This window comes from Coffea eugenioides, chromosome 10, assembly GCF_003713205.1.
Source record: "Coffea eugenioides isolate CCC68of chromosome 10, Ceug_1.0, whole genome shotgun sequence".
Lineage (NCBI taxonomy): Eukaryota > Viridiplantae > Streptophyta > Magnoliopsida > Gentianales > Rubiaceae > Coffea > Coffea eugenioides.
Genome location: NC_040044.1, coordinates 3,638,867 through 3,655,134, shown reverse-complemented (window position 1 = coordinate 3,655,134; position 16,268 = coordinate 3,638,867). Strand labels below are relative to the sequence as shown.

Below are 16,268 nucleotides of genomic sequence, written 5' to 3'. Positions count from 1 at the left end.
TATGTGACTCTGAATTATTTAGACGAGACTTACTCAAAATAATAAGTGATAAATTGTTCACTTATTACTTAACGCAAAATGCACTCAAATGTAAAATTTCAGTACTTAACAATTTAGCAACTTAATAGGTTCATATTTTAGATTTCAGATTTCATACTTCAATTGTATCAAAAGCACCAAAAGTGTATGCATGCCTTGCTAAAAAAAAAAAAAAAAAAGCAGGCCACCAATTGATAATAGTAGTGTATCTTTTTATCCATGTCTATCACTTTCAAAAAAATAAAATAGGTGGAGGGGGAGCAGGTCAAAAGACAAGAGTTGGAGGGGCGCATACGAATTTTCTACTTTCAACAAAACCAAAATACACGAGACACATCACAGCTCATAATCCAGCTTTTTCCTAGCGTTGAACCAAAAGGAACGCTGAAGTTTTGACATGTCCGCACATGAATTGGGAACAGAACAGACAACGCTAAAAACAACAGAAATTTATCATAAAAAAATTTCTACCCTCTACCCCCTCCTTTTTTTTTTTTTTTAATGGATTCGATTTGATTATGATGACTATTTACGCCACACGAATAAGGGAAAATTTTTTTTGTATTTAGTATTAGTATTAATTAATTAAACAACAAAAGATGTACTGTTAAGGGAAAAACATCTCCATATCCGCCCTCCCCTTTCTATTCACGCACTCACACACAAACCTCTCTCTCTCTCTTTTTCTTTTCTCTTTCTCTTTCTCCGGTCACTTCTCTGCGCATAAAAATGAAATCTTTTGCAGCGTTAAACACCGGGATCCGCGTCTCTCGATGATTCAACAAACAACAACCCTTTCCACCATTTCTCTTTATTCTCCAACTCCACCACCATAACTTCCGCACGTTATGTTACTACATTAAAGTATATGTTTCTAATTTTTTTTCAGTGAAGTTTCTTTTTTTTTTTTGCGTGGATAACCCATGTTTTGTTGCGTAATTTGAAGATGTTTCTGCACCCTTTTATGCACATTGTCTTGAGACGGGACGCTTTTTCGTTGATCTTTGATTTTGTCTGTCTGGGGGTTATGTGGAATTTTTGTTGTCTGAATGTTGGTAATTTTTTAGAAGATCTTCATGGTATTGTCTGAATTTGGGTTTTTGCTAGAATTTTTTTGTACATGTTTTGTTACCTTGATTAATGATGCTATGAGGCTAATTTTGATATTCTAGAGGTATTGATCCTTGTGTCGTTTTATCTCTGGTACGTTTAGGATTCTACTGGATTTCTGCTGATTAAATCAAGGCAGGAGAATCAATGGAGGTTTAGATTTTCGGGGCACATTTTGGTTGCAAGACAAATTAGAAAGCTTGATTTTTTCTGGGATTTTCTATTTTATAAAGGGACCGAAGCATGTTGTCCAAAGGTGAACATCAAACGGTCCCATTATCAGTGTTGCTGAAGCGTGAATTAGCAAATGAGAAGGTGGAGAGGCCTGAGCTATCTCATGGCCAAGCTAGCCAGAGCAAGAAAGGAGAGGACTTTACACTGCTCAAGACTGAGTGCCAGCGGGTTTTGGGTGATGGAATCACTACGTATTCTGTTTTCGGGGTATATTTTTGTTTTCCTTTTCTGTCTTTTTGCTTAAGCATTTGCTGCTTCTAGACCCACGACACTTGCAATTTCTGTGTTTTTTTTCACTTGTCTTTCTGTTTTTCTGTATGGAAAGATTTTATGAAACAGTGATTTTTGCTTAATATCTGAGTTTTTGTTATTTGCTTGTTGTACCAAAAAGGGTTTATGTTTATGGTGCTAATTTGAGATTTTGCATGTTAAAACAAATTCCCTAAAACTGTTTTCCTTGTCTGTTAAAGCATTGGAATATCTGGACAACTTTCTTGTGTAGTGGATTGATACTTAAGCTAACTAAATAGGGCAAAGCTGAACTCCAGGCAGTCCATTTATTTGGGTTGTTTCATCTGTTCCTTGTACTTTGCGTATTTATGCTGTGGTTGGAGAGCAGAGCAGAGAGTCGGATGCAAGAGACAGACGTAGTGGTTACTTTGAAAGTTTGAAGTGATCTAATCAGGCTAACTTTTTTCTTTTTTTCCTTTTTTGGTACTTAGTTTTTTTATGGTTAATCCTGAATGCGTTCTCCATTTCTTTGTTCACTAATTAGTGCTCAAATGATCCTTATTTTCTTTAAAGCTTGTCTGCTCACGACTGAAACCATAGTAATACCTGCTTCCAATTTAGTGTTGAGACGATTGAGGTGACTATTTTGATTCTCACATTTAGAAGTATTTGTTCATTAAAATGCTAGTTTTGATTGTCAGTCCAATATTGATGTTAAAAAAAACACTTAGAGTAGAGACGATTGAGGGGAATTGCTAGAAATCTTTGTTCATTAAAATGCTAGTTTTGATTGTCAGTTCAATACTGATGTTTAAAAAAAAAAAAAAAATTTCCACTAGACCAATATCGATGGTTCTATTGTCTTTAGAATTTTTTAAAACATTCTCATAACTTAGTTTGTTTCACCTGTCTTGCTCCTTCCTACATTTGTTTTGCAGTTATTTGATGGACATAATGGATCTGCAGCTGCCATATATTCTAAGGAGAATCTTTTGAACAATGTTTTGGGTGCTATTCCTGCAGACCTCAACCGAGATGAGTGGGTTTCTGCACTGCCAAGGGCTTTGGTAGCGGGATTTGTTAAAACTGATAAGGATTTCCAGGAAAGAGGTATAACTAACTTCTATAGGACATTGTGAAAACGTAGGATGGCTTCCCTTTGTGTCAAAAATGGCTAAACCTTGAACCATATTGTATTGGCCACAGTAAATTACATCTGAAGTAATTTTTTCTTTCATTTGCAAATATCCAAAGAGATTTCAGTCCATGATTTGAAAGCCTAAATCACTTTAAGTTTTACAAAGTTCCTATGCATTCCTGATTTAAGTTTCACAAGAATTGCTTACTTTGTTATGTGATGGCTTTTTCTTTGGTAGATAGTCGATTTCATTGCACTGAGAATCTGTGCTGCACTTGTGATCTCTGGCCTGCATGCTCTTCTATTTCTTTGCATGTACATGCCAGGTGTTTTTATTATGTGCCTGATCTTCTCATAATTTTCTTCGACTTTTTAAAATTTCTGAGCAATGATCCTTGTATTAAATTTTTGAGACTTTGGAAGCAGTCAAAACTGTATGCAGAGCAGCTTGACTTTTGCTTCTCAGACTCGGCTTTTTCTCAGCTTCAAACAAGCCAGAAGGCTTTGTTAAATGGCAAATCTACTCAAAATAAGTTTCAGCATAAAGAGCACAGGAATCAAGCTGATTTTGACCAACTGACAACCAGCTGTTTCTCTGCTAATGCATTTTCTTGCATGATTTTTCCAGTGTATAATTTCTTATTTCTTTGTTTGCCTTACTTTCTGACTGCATGCATGCTTATACCTATTCAAAATTGACTCATTTTCTGTTAGCATCACGGTATTTTTTGTGGTTACTGTATTCGAGCAATCTATATACATGTTGAGATATAAGTTGCAAAAGATAGCATGGACATGCATCTATGCTCTCTCTTCTTGTAATGCGTGCACGTGCGCATACACACGCTTAACTATGCATCTGGGAGTCTCATGCCATCTCTCTATTTCTATGTCAGCCCAAACTTCGGGAACAACAGTCACGTTTGTAATAATTGAAGGATGGGTTGTTACTGTTGCATCAGTTGGTGATTCTCGTTGTGTACTTGAATCGGCTGAAGGGGATATATATTATCTTTCGGCAGATCACAGGCTTGAATGCAATGAAGAAGAGTAAGTTTCTAGTTGTATTGCATACAACCATATGGATCTGCCACTTCATAGATTTTGACCTTTTAGCGTTTCATCAAGCAGAAGGGAGCGTATTACATCAAGTGGTGGTGAGGTAGGGCGGCTAAATACAGGTGGTGGTACAGAGGTATAATCTTCCTATCTTTTGAGTTTATTCTGTTTAGTTGTATGCTAATTTCTTTTATTTCCTTAAATTGTGAGCTGCACTTTTTTCCTTAAATTTTGTTATAGATGTTTCCATAGGCAGTCTGTTTCTTCAGTAACGTCACAGTGTATTTGGCTACCTAGTGCCAACTCCCATATTTTCATTCTAGAATTTGATTTCTGTTTTTGTGCTACTCAGTTTGTCAAAATTTTATTTATAAACTGAGTTCCATTTGATGACACACTTATTTCTGTCTATAGATTACAACAATTTCTTGGTTTACATGCAGTTTGACTTAATTGTCGATTTAATTGAATAGGAAAAATGGTACTATGTTTTCTTTCTTCTGCTAAAGACATATTTCCAAAGCCAAAAGGGGCATAAGAAACACAATATTTAAAAAAAAAAAGAAAAGGTGACAGTTAGGGTAAGGAAACAAAGGAGTGAAAGTGAAAAAAAAGAAGAAGAAAGAAACTAATTGCAGTTACCAATTCAAAGAGAGTAACAATTGATTTAGCTTCCAACCAAGAAATAAACAGCAAAAGTTAATTGACTTTACCCCACTGTTTTAATTTTTTTTCTTCATATTTAATCATGCTTATGCTTTTCTAGCATTCGTTAGTTCTCTCACCTTTTTAAGAAAGTTATAGAAAGTGCAAATTCTTACTAATGCAGCTCAAATTAACCTACTGGGTTCTGCAAATGCTTTCCTTTTCTCTCTACCCAACATCCTTGGCTTTTAGTGATCCTGTATTCGATGTTTCTTTTGGTGGGACTCAAGAAATGAGTTTTGTAACCAGTGATTTCAAGTGTTTTTTTTTTTTGCTTGGGATGCTATCTGATCATTGCTGTTTGCCAATTTCTGTAGATTGGTCCTCTAAGGTGCTGGCCTGGTGGCTTGTGCCTTTCGCGATCCATTGGAGATATGGATGTTGGTGAATTCATAGTTCCTGTCCCATATGTGAAGCAAGTAAAGGTTTGTATTATAGAATGCTTTATGCCATGCCACTCTTTCTTCTCTGGTACCTCAGCTGCCTTAAATGTGTAGATGATCTTTACCAGAATACTTTATTCTGGTATTTTCCTTATTAATGTCCATTTTCAAGGATTTTCTGTTGTTCTATTTTTGAGGATAAATTACTTGACTTTTGGAGATGACTCCTGTTTTTGCACAATCTTTTTATATCTGGTACCGTCAGAACTGCCAACAAGTTTTTGTACTAATGATTTTTAAAGCCCTTCTTTGTGCTCAAAGTCTTGATGTCTAACATGCAGCTGTCATCAGCTGGCGGCAGGCTTATTATTTCAAGTGATGGGGTTTGGGATGCTTTATCTGCGGAAGTGGCTTTTGACTGTTGTCGTGTGATGCCAGCTGATGCTGCAGCCTCACAAATTGTTAAAGTATGCTTGTCCTTTCGATTTGCATTTATATATGTATATATAATACAACGCTACTTTGTTAAACTCTTTCACTTGATTAGGTAATTTATTTTACACATTTGCTTCCTTTGCAGGAGGCTGTACAAGTGAAAGGGCTACGAGATGACACAACCTGCATTGTGGTTGACATACAACCGCCAGAGAAACCAAATCCTCCCTTGGCCCCGCTGAAGAAGCAAGGGAAAGGAGTCTTTAAGTCTATGTTTCGCAAGAAGCCATCAGAATCTTCCTCTCATACTGGAAAGGAATTTAGTGAACCAGATGTTGTAGAGGAATTATTTGAAGAAGGATCTGCTTCACTATCAGAAAGGTTTGTGGTGAACTGCATCTGTCTTGTCTGCTTGTTTAAGGATCGTGTTTTCTTCTATATGTTGTCATATCATCGTTCAAAGATCTTTTCTTTTCAAGAAAGGGAGGTATGCCTGGCACATTTTACTGCAGGCGATCCATGTCTAGCATTTTGTCTAATTTGTTCATATCGATGCAGGTTGGATACAAAATATCCAGTTTGCAATATGTTCAAGTTGTTTGTTTGTGCGGTTTGCCAAGTAGAAATAAAACCTGGAGAAGGTATTTCAATACATGTAGGCTCAAAGAATTCGAGAAAGTTACGGCCTTGGGATGGTCCTTTCCTTTGTTCAAGCTGCCAGGAGAAAAAAGAAGCTATGGAGGGGAAGAGACCTTCTGGAGGTATGGCACTCTACATTTCTTTGTTATGAAAAGTTCATTGATTTAATTGTTGATTGAACCTATATTTGACTTATTCCAGATGGGAGATACAGTAGTGGGAGTGACTAATCAACCACCCTCTTTTACTGCATATCTATGAGTTCCGCACTAACAATCACTACTGAGCTGATGATGATTGGGAAGACCAAAGTTTCTAATGTTAATATTCTGGGGTCACCCATAAAATGGTGTGAGGATTTGGATCCTTTGTGATATACCTGGGATAAAGAGGATCTTTCTCTTACACCTCTGTTGCTTTAGGTCAGATGATGGAGAGTTAAACGCTGTGTAGGGTAGCTTCATCCTTCTAACAAGGTTTCATACATCATGGAGTTTGCCTTCCTCCATTTGAAGATGTGTAAGGCGATGGTAATTCATGAGCACATAAATGACAGATTAGAGGTAATTCATTGACCAATGAATATATTTTACTTATATACTGGTTCTTTCCTCCCATGGAGCAAAAAAAAAAAAAAAAAGGGTGAAAGAATTCTGTAGTGTATGTTCCACACAAAGCTTGAGTAGAGTTTGTGAGATAATTTTTTCATTGATATTTTTCTCCGGGAAGAAGATTCCTTGACAACTCTGCTGTTAAAAATTCTTCATGTAACAATCATTCGTTCATTCCTTCTGAAGAAAGTAAGTAAACATTCAGAGCAAAGAAGTCAGTTTTTCTTGAAGACTGAGCTTTTCTTAACTAAAATATATTCCTTGTTTCATCTGATTTTGAAGTTTGGCGAGTGCCAAATACTACTACTACTATATGCAGAAAGAGCTCTCTTTTCCTATCAGTCTTTGGACTTCACAAAGCTCTCTTTTCTTTCCCGGTTAAACTTTAACATGATGTAGTTGGCTCTCAGCATTTAGATGTGCAATAGAACATTCTTTGTGGACTTCCTTTTTGACCAGGGAGGAGGGGCCTGCTGCCATAGACGCTGTGCCTTCTACCTTCTCTGTCTTCATCCGAAGCTGTTCGACGTATAATTTGTGTCATCGACAAAATTAACTAGCCATGACTCGCTCGCATATTCTCGTTTCCATAATCGACAAATTACCTTTTAGGGGGTCGATGTTGACACTTTACATGGATAATAATGATCAGTAGTGTCTTTTTCACTGAATTAATGACTGTGCATGGCGAAAGCAAACTCCGGTTATATCCCTTAATATGTGCATGCACTCGCGCACAAAACACACAGACGCACGCCCTCTGGCTCTGATATGCAGTGCAGTGCACTAAAGAGACTTGCATCTCATCTCTCTGCCCTTTACCATAGGTCCCTGGTTGCTCGTCTGCTGGTTTCTTTTAGCAAGTTGGACTTTTCTCTGCGGAATTATTGATGAAAATTGATTACTATTAAGGAATCTCTAACCCTTTTTCTTTGTTTTGAGGCAAGCACACGTTTGTATGTCATATTCCACAAAAAACTTGGCCGGTTCTAGTACTTCCCAAAATCCCTCATGTTCATTGCATATATCCAGCTCTTGATTTGTTATGTATGGGGAAAGAGTACTCTTTTATCTTGTCTAGTTGTCCGGCCACCGTCACAGTTCTAGGCTGGCCACTTTTATAAGCTGATGATTAACAGGGGATGGTAAATCAACTTGTGATATCGTTGGCTGCTAATGTCTCGACCAAATGAAGAGCAACTTAAAACACATAAATTTCTGACCGGAGAAGTAGAAGGCAGATGCATCATCATTCCAATTGTGACTGTCACTTTCTATTTGCTGTTCAATTGGACAGACTATTGGAATACCACCCCGAATATATATTTGCTACCAGTCTAATCCAATGAGTTGGTGATATTGTATGTTATATTAACATCAAATTCCACTGGGCACAATAATATGTTATGATAGACTGGTGTGTGTTTTAATCAAGAGAACAGTTTTGACATGGTTTCCTAACGTACTTGGAGCGAAAGGTCAAAAAGAAAGAATGGGACAGTGTGAAGAAAATATATTATTGATTCCAAAATGAGAAAAGATGCTCCTTGACCATTGAGCTGTATTGGGTTTTCAGCAAAACAAAAAACAAAACACGGTTAAAAAACAAAATGGGAAGATAATACTTACTACGAGTAAACAAACTAGTCTATTGTGAACAGGGAGGGTACAAGACTCTCTGTAGTGGTGGAATGTGGATATAGGTTGAATAGTGGAGGAGGAAAAGAGAGATGAGGGCCTGACTCCTGAGGTGAGAGGAGGCAAACGAGTTATAGAACAAAAAAGAGTTCACTGTCAACCAGCAAAGATCCTTGGTGGGAAAACTTTTCCTCCTGTTTCTACTTTAGCCACTAGCCACTCGGAATCTTTGTGCTTTTTCTCTAAAGACAGAAGCGGTCATAGGAAGACAATCCAGCAAGCAACGTGGTGTAAGACAAAAACTTTGCAATCTAATTCTACCTCTCTCTCCTTCCCCATCCCTCTTTATCTCTAGTTTTTAAGATATACTATAAGATTTTTGAGTGGTTTTAGTGGAGAAGATGAGTCCGTCCGCCCAAATAATGTCTCTATGATTGAGATGTTGACCCTAACTAAGCAAACAAAATACTCTTCGTTTGCTAACATGGTCTCATGGTCCACTGCTTACACGTGTGTGCGGTCCTACACTTACCAAAAAAATAGTACCAAACTTCTCTGCTATTATTATGTGCTGTTTTGTTCTCCCTCTTGGTTCCATTTTGCCAACCAATTTCTAGCTCCTTCTTGTATGGTAAATGCCTAATTACTCCCATAAATTGTGATGGTGTTCAAGTGTTGGGTTTATCTCATGTTCGATTGTAATGCTATGTTTCATACTATGTTGCAAGTATGAAGCGAAACCTAGTCCACGGGGAGACTTGAGTTGAATGGTAAGATGAGAGAAATTATAAGTTCAAAATCTCCGCTTATTATATATATTTTTTAAAAAAAAAGGTACCAAGAGAAGCCCCACTTCTTGAGTTCTCACAAACTTGATCACCATTACTTGCTTTTAGGACGAGAGAGCCTAATAAGACCCACAAAAGAAAAAAAAATACTACTATTAATATTTCATAATCACAGTGTTGCGTATCTCTTCACTTCAATTTTTCCGTCTTCAATTGTATAAATTTCATCATCATCACGTCAAGATGACTCTACTGAGCTTCTTTTTTTCGCCTATGTATACAGATTAATTGACTTGCTCAAGCTCGCCCTAAATGTCTCATTCAACCTAACTAAGGTCGTCTAAAGAGTAAGATGAAAACATCTCTTGATTTCAAACACTTTTGACTGGATGATGATCAAAAACTATTCTGTTCAATTTCGAAGTCTCTTCTTGATCTTGTGTCTTTGTGATCAAAGTCAAGCATGGTGGGGGCAAATGGCTCCTCAGCGACAATCCATCATTTGCATTTACTAAGGCATTATTAATGCAAAATATCAACGACGTATCTCCGTGTACAAGGACTTGTTACAATTCGTGGTACCATCACCAATCTGACCAATCTCATGCTTGACCCCAATGATCCGTGTCACGGGGCAGAATATTGTGCACCGGACCATGTTTATTTTCTGTACTGGCAAGATAAGATATGGAAAGCCACAAGAGCCTTGTTGAGACCAATTTGATTGAAAAAACTAGCCTAAAAATGCAGGCCAAAAGTCTGCAACCTGCTGTAATTTTTAGTTCGTTAGTAGTATGTCTGGGATAAATGTTGATGGTGATGTGGTCCTCTTCACAAATTGCATTGGTACTTCTTAAAATGCAGCACTGAAGATAATTTGGGAGAAAATGAGCTTAACAGTCATGGCATATTGAAGAAAAAAAAGAAAAATTGCGTCCTCTACCAGTAAAGTTTCATGACCGGTCTCCCAGCCATGGCTGGGGAAGGAAGGAAGGAGGAAGCAAAATACAGAACAGTATCTTCTGCAAAAGTTTCAATAAGTGGGATATTTTATTCCATGGTGATAGATCATTGACAGGAACTATTGGTGATTCAAACGAGTGAGATGCAAAACAATAGGTGAAGACACGTATGTCCCTCCAAGAATGGGATTTTGGTCATATTGCTTCTGTAAAAAAAAAAAAAGTTGCATTAGGATGTAGCAGTACTAGTGACACACTTTCAAAGATTTACTGTTACATTAATGCCCAAAGTCTAAAACCCCAACAAAAAGATCTTTCCTTCCTGAATTGGTTGCACAAAGAAAGAGAAAGTGAGAACAGGAGACAATCAAGACTGCACCGTATTTTTATCTGCGCTGAATCATACATAGTGAGGGGCTAGGCAGATCTACCACCACAGATTCTTCTTGAAAGTTGAAACAAGCAGAGGATAGGTATGTACATATAAATATTTGAGCACGACCCCTCGTCGTACGTTGTACCTGTTTACTGTATGGAGAAATTACTTTAATAAACATTACGTTAAAAAAAGGCAATAGTAGCATGTAACAAGAGATTAATCAACTGAATATGATGCTTTGCCACTTGCCAGTTGCCTCATTTCGAGATATCATGTCAAATTGTCAATGAATTTGGCACAAAACTTGGAATTTTCTATCCTTAATCCTAAAATCAGTACTATCTTATAGCTACTGATGTGAAAAAATAACTAAATAAGGACCCACCCCCCCTCCCCTTCCTCCTCCTCCCTGCTGAAATTCATCTCATCGTTCTTAGCCACCACATGCATCTTTTGGCCATGTATATATAATTGAGATACTATTAATGAACAGTTTGCATAAGACAGTTTAAACAACTCAAAACTACAGCTTGCTAAGAGTTCCCAACTCCCTTCTACTTGCACACTTGCACCCTCTTCTCTCTATCCCTCTCCACAACTTTCTGATATCCTTATCTATCCCTCTTTTGTACTACTGCTACTGCCTCTTATACTACAAGAAAGATTAATTAGCCCTATACCTTGAACTTTTGCAGGAATCCCTTTTGGGGTTTAATTGTTTTTCTCAGTCTTCTTCTAACGTTGGCGTATGGAATTTATGGACAGCCAACATCAGAAGAGGAGGGACAAAGATGATGAGAAGCAATACCATGAAGGGATGTTGAAGCAAGGAAGCAAAGAACAAGTAGAAGCATCAACTACTGCTAGCACAACTTCTGCAGCCTCACCACCTTCTCCTTCTTCATCTCCATCTCATGAATTCTCTTTTACAATATCTCTCCAACCATCATCGGCAACGACTAGTACAGCCACTACAGCAAAAAGTACAGCCTCCAACAGTATATCTGCGGATAAAACCAAGTCATCTCCAGCTTCATTTGCTCTAGATTTATCTCCAGCTGATGACATATTCTTTCACGGCCACTTACTCCCTCTCCATCTCTTGTCCCACCTACCCGTTTCCCCTCGCTCTTCCACAAATTCCTTAGACAGTTTTACTCTCCCCATTAAAGAATTATACGAAGCCGACGGCCAAAACCTCAACAGCGTGAATAGTACAAGCAGCAAGAGTAAAAGCGAGATAATTAATAGGAGGATTGGTGATGAGGATCGAAACAGCAAAAAAAACCATGTGGGCTATGAAACAGGCGGAAGAAGCAACAAGTCCAAGTCATTTTCCTTGTTCGGGCTATCATCAAAATGGAGAAAAGATCAGAACCATATTACCAATAGTGGTGCAGGAGAAAAGGAGCTGGAAGACAAAGATAGACATAAGAGGAAGCTGAAGCTGGTGGACTTGAGCCATGTTTTGAAAAGGTATATCAGAATGGTTAGGCCACTTTTGTCGTTCGGGAGCAGCAGGAGAGGAAATATGCAATTTCACAGGCAATCTTATTCATATTCAGGGAATTTGAGCCTGAGGAGAAAACCAGAATTTAGAGGAAGAAGAGGAGAGTTTTCAGCTCCTGCATCCATGAGGACATCTCCAACAAATAGTGGGCTGTTAGTAGCCACCGGAACTCTTTCGAGTTGCTCCACAAGTGACAGTACCATGGAAGAATTGCAAGCTGCAATTCAAGCTGCAATTGCTCATTGCAAGAATTCAATTGCCATGGAAGAGAAAATCAAATGCCATGACTAGGTTCGGATTTGATCATCATCCCAAAAATAATTCATAATTACTTCCAAATTTCATTTTTCTTTGTTTTTTTCCCTTTTTGTAGCTTTTTACATATATATATATATATATATATATATATATATATATTCTGCCATGTGTATTATATTCATATATAGGAATACAGTAATATATTCCTGTAAGTAAGAACCCAATAAAAGTTTAACAGTCTTGGCTCAAGGAGTTTAAATAATAAGTTGATGAATTGGATATATAATTTGCATTTACGAATCTTTATTTATTCCTGGAGTTTCACATTTGATCATATCTCATGATATTGGATTAAGTTCTCATTAACCTTTTTCAAATAAGAGCTTGGTAACACAAAATTGGAATTACTTAAATTTTCAAAATTTGCATGCCAATGGAATCGAAAAGTACTATTACGAAGGATTTCTCGTCCTCTTAGAATTTTCGGACTTAATGGGCGCCTGACCTAACGCAATTGGACGAGTCTACACCCTACAGCCAACAACTTTGAGTCCTGCAAACGTGTTTATTAAATATTCATGAAAAACTTGAATCTACATATTCTTCACCAAATCAGTATATATTCAAAAGATTGTATTCAAAACCACCTGTGCTGTGGATTGAGTTTCTCTATATTATCTAAAACAAATCGACTGTAATTTTCGATGACATTTGAAGGCGTGTATGTTGATTGTCACAAAGATATTCAAATCATGGCTTTCGAGGTTTTCAATAAGAGACCGCACCCCAATTTTGTTCAGCAATTCATGCTCAGCAAGTTGTAAGTTAAAAAGTATCATACAGTATATGACATTTGTTTTAACTTACTAATTTCTATGAACTTTCAAAATGAACGCAGTTGATCTTAATTACCTGAAACTTATTTCAGAGGACTAGCTAGTACTACACTTGACTCCCTTGTGTTCTAGAAAAAATGACCATTAATTACAACTGAAGAATAGGATTTCTCCAGCATGGACATGGAGATTAGAAGCAAAGAGGAGAGACAAAAGATGAAAAGAGAAAAAGGTAGGAGAAGACAACGGAGAGCCTTTCCAATGCCAGCCCGATCTACCTCTTGCTCAATGTATTGTCTGCATCCAAATGTGACAACCCACTCGTGAGCCTCATTGTAGCTAGGGACCATATATATGGGCAAATACAATAGCATCGAGCATAGACTAATAATGGAACATAAATTATACACACATTCATGCAAATATGTTATATTTAATGCAGGGATGGGTTGCTTTCAATGTTCGTGCATGCACAGAACGCAAATTCTTCCTTCTTGTAGCTTTCGTGATTATTCAATTACAGAAGGGGGTTCACCAAACAAGAAGCTGTGACGACAATGGTCAACGACAGAATTCTGCTATGTATGTGGCAATAATTCCTACCACCTTCATGTGGCGTTGTTTTTTGTTGTTGTGAAAATTTACATGGTCGTGTTTTAATTAGGAGTTTGGAGAAGGAGAAGCCATGATGAGGACAAATTGAGTGGGTCTTATTGAGTTGATGGAAATGGAATTTCTTAAGAAATGGTACCAAGTACAGCATTAATCATTGTCGACAACTAACAATGCATGTGGTACTTTGGTGAAAATTAATTTCATACTCCTAGCTACCAACCAGTCGGCTTGTTGATTCTATTTATTATGGTGCTTGTTAATTTGAGCATGATGATTAGTATGATCTTGATATGATAATTGATGATGATCGTCATCATCATCATCGGATGTACTAATTATGATTAGGGGAGATGACTTAATGAATCTTCTAGCGGCATTTAGATTACGCTTTCTCATTCTGGTTGTCGAAGTTAGGACGCATGCACAGCTTTAATTTGAGTAATGGGCTCGAGAGAAACATTTGTGGAACTCTAAAAAAGCTATGGAAATCTACCTTGAAGTGGCATTATCCAATCAAGCGCAGGTACATTTAAGAGAAAAGAAATGGTCAAAGACTCAAAAAATTTATTTCTATTTGTTGAATGTTCAGCAATAAATTTCTGTCTTTTTCTTTAACTTATGGTTGGATGATGTGCATCATAACTCTGTGTTACAGTCCAATTGTTAACTAACTCATAATATACATTATATGCAGAGAGGAAGTGTAAGCGAAAGATTTCGAGTTTGAAATCGACCGATTATACTGAAAAACTCATGTTGTGTGATTTAGCTACTAGATAAAGTATGTATAATACTATACCGTTGTGACTATAGGTTGAGAGACTATAGGTTCAAACGTTAGACTATAGGTTGTGACTATAGCCTATAGGTTCAAACATTAGATCTCAAAAATTTACATGCACTCCAAAAATCAAAAGCCTATGTAATAGCATGCTCTTTTCTCTAGAGAAAAATTTCTATCTGATTGAAAAAAAAAAGTTTTAGTTTAGATAATTTATTATTTGCATAATTTTATTTATTTGCATCATCTATATATATATATATATTTCAATCACTTTTCTCTTTCTCATATATATTATATTAAAAAAATGATATGATATTTTTTTTTAAAAAAAGATTTTCCAAAATAACCTCCAATCAAAATGCACCCATTGTTAACATTAGCAAATTCCTGGGTTGAATAGCATAAAGTCAGCCAGGCTAGTTGGACGGACAATGTTGAAGTGCAGCCCAAATAGACCGTAGGCTTTCACATTTCCTAATCTGGGTTGCGTAGTGGGCTTGAATAGACTTTTTGTATGGGTATACCCTTTTTTTCTTTTTCTTTTTTTTTTTCTCTTGGTGTATTTGTTGACAATTCCATCAACAGTTACTAGCTGAAAGATAAAGAGTATTATAACAGAAAAATTCGCCCTTTCGGGTTCGGCTCCGTGGTTGTAGTCCCAGTTGGGGGAGAGCCACGTCCAGGGGTCGAATCCCGGCATTACCGAGGCTGGTGACGCTTGGGGCGAGCCGCTCCCAGCCCGCAGTAGGGATTAGTTGGGCCGTACGGTATTACCAGTCCATATTAGAACAGAAAAATTCCCTTATGGGGCAATTTATGAGTCAAAGAATAAACTATCAGTTTGGTGCTTATGGCACTCGTTAAGACTTAAGAGGGATCATATTAGTTAATTTTGTCAATAAAGTATAGTGAATTTGAGAAAACATCTAAATGTAGGGGACACAAATAATTATAGTTATAATTATGTATATTTACATGATAAGTAAAGTATAATTTTACCGGATACCCATTGAAAAAATTCATAATCTATGTAACAATTGTACACGCACTTTACATGACCATGTTATACCTTAGTATTTAATTATTATTAGCAAAAAGGAAAAAAATTTACTTAGAGCCCGTCTGAATAGTTATTTTATAAATATATTGTAACGATTTGACATATATAAGGTAAAAATATGATTAAGAAACATGTTCTCAAAAAACATAAAAATTTTTCTATGAAATCTACAATCCGATGAAATGAAGGGGAGAAAAACATAAAAATCGACTTATTTGGGAGTTTTTAGGTGTGAAAAGTAAAATATAGCGGCTATCTGACGAATATTTTAATACTACAGTTCATAAAAAAAAAAAAACCCCAAAGATGAGTGGAAAATGACGGAAATCTCCTTGCGGCTTAATAAAATTTTTTAAAATTCCAACTCTATCTTTAAATGTCTATTCAACAAAATTTATATACACGTAAGCATTTAATACTTTTGCCAACTCCACCCATTAAACTCATCCACCTATCAACGTCTTCAATCTAAGTTAATCTTAAGCTGACGTGTGACTCCTACACCTGTTGGCCTACTGACCCTTGTGACTTGTGAGTTCTTCGGACAAACTCTCGCGTCCCTTCGCAGAATGACGAAGCTTCTGTTTTTGGATCGTACCCCCCTTTTAAATCCAAATCCAACCCATTTCCTGTTCTTCTTTATTGTCCCCAACTGGTTTTTTCATCTTTTTTTCCTTTCTTTCTTCGTTTTTCCTCCCACTAATGCTAGGGGCTAGTACCAAAAATAAACATTATTTCCTTCTTAAAGCCCCTAGAGCTAGAACTTTTATTTATTTTTATTTTAAAAAAATCCATTTTTTAACTTCCCAAGAAAAGCATAATAAATAAACTTCCCAAGAAAAGCCCCATTGGTC

The 16,268-nt window shown here is 36.8% G+C and overlaps 2 protein-coding genes across 3 annotated transcripts; both read left to right on the top strand.

The window, feature by feature from the left end:
* Positions 1 to 675: 675 nt before the first annotated feature.
* Positions 676 to 6,613, top strand: LOC113748590 (probable protein phosphatase 2C 12). The gene is made up of 10 exons (XM_027292062.1): positions 676 to 903; positions 1,253 to 1,590; positions 2,553 to 2,724; positions 3,649 to 3,802; positions 3,884 to 3,947; positions 4,834 to 4,941; positions 5,241 to 5,366; positions 5,480 to 5,715; positions 5,893 to 6,095; positions 6,175 to 6,613. The coding sequence occupies exons 2-10, from the start codon at positions 1,393 to 1,395 to the stop codon at positions 6,201 to 6,203; spliced, it is 1,290 nt and encodes a 429-aa protein (XP_027147863.1). The 5' UTR covers positions 676 to 903; positions 1,253 to 1,392; the 3' UTR covers positions 6,204 to 6,613.
* Positions 6,614 to 10,851: 4,238 nt separating this feature from the next.
* LOC113749542 (BRI1 kinase inhibitor 1) lies at positions 10,852 to 13,811 on the top strand. Of its 2 annotated transcripts, XR_003464541.1 has the most exons (3): positions 10,852 to 12,152; positions 13,398 to 13,537; positions 13,620 to 13,810. XR_003464541.1 is itself a non-coding variant. In XM_027293316.1 (2 exons), exon 1 carries the CDS (start codon positions 11,100 to 11,102, stop codon positions 12,150 to 12,152), a length of 1,053 nt encoding a protein of 350 aa, XP_027149117.1. In that variant the 5' UTR covers positions 10,852 to 11,099; the 3' UTR covers positions 13,398 to 13,811. The 2 variants fall into 2 exon arrangements, 1 of the variants encoding a protein (XP_027149117.1); XM_027293316.1 differs by having other exon boundaries at positions 13,398 to 13,811.
* Positions 13,812 to 16,268: the final 2,457 nt, after the last annotated feature.

Excerpts from the sequence above, each read along its gene's own strand:
- LOC113748590 (XM_027292062.1), top strand. The coding sequence starts at position 1,393 with ATGTTGTCCAAAGGTGAACATCAAACGGTCCCATTATCAGTGTTGCTG. Across the intron at positions 5,367-5,479 it reads CAGCCTCACAAATTGTTAAA|GAGGCTGTACAAGTGAAAGG; the intron begins GTATGCTTGTCC and ends CTTCCTTTGCAG. Across the intron at positions 5,716-5,892 it reads TCTGCTTCACTATCAGAAAG|GTTGGATACAAAATATCCAG; the intron begins GTTTGTGGTGAA and ends ATATCGATGCAG.
- LOC113749542 (XM_027293316.1), top strand. The coding sequence starts at position 11,100 with ATGGAATTTATGGACAGCCAACATCAGAAGAGGAGGGACAAAGATGAT.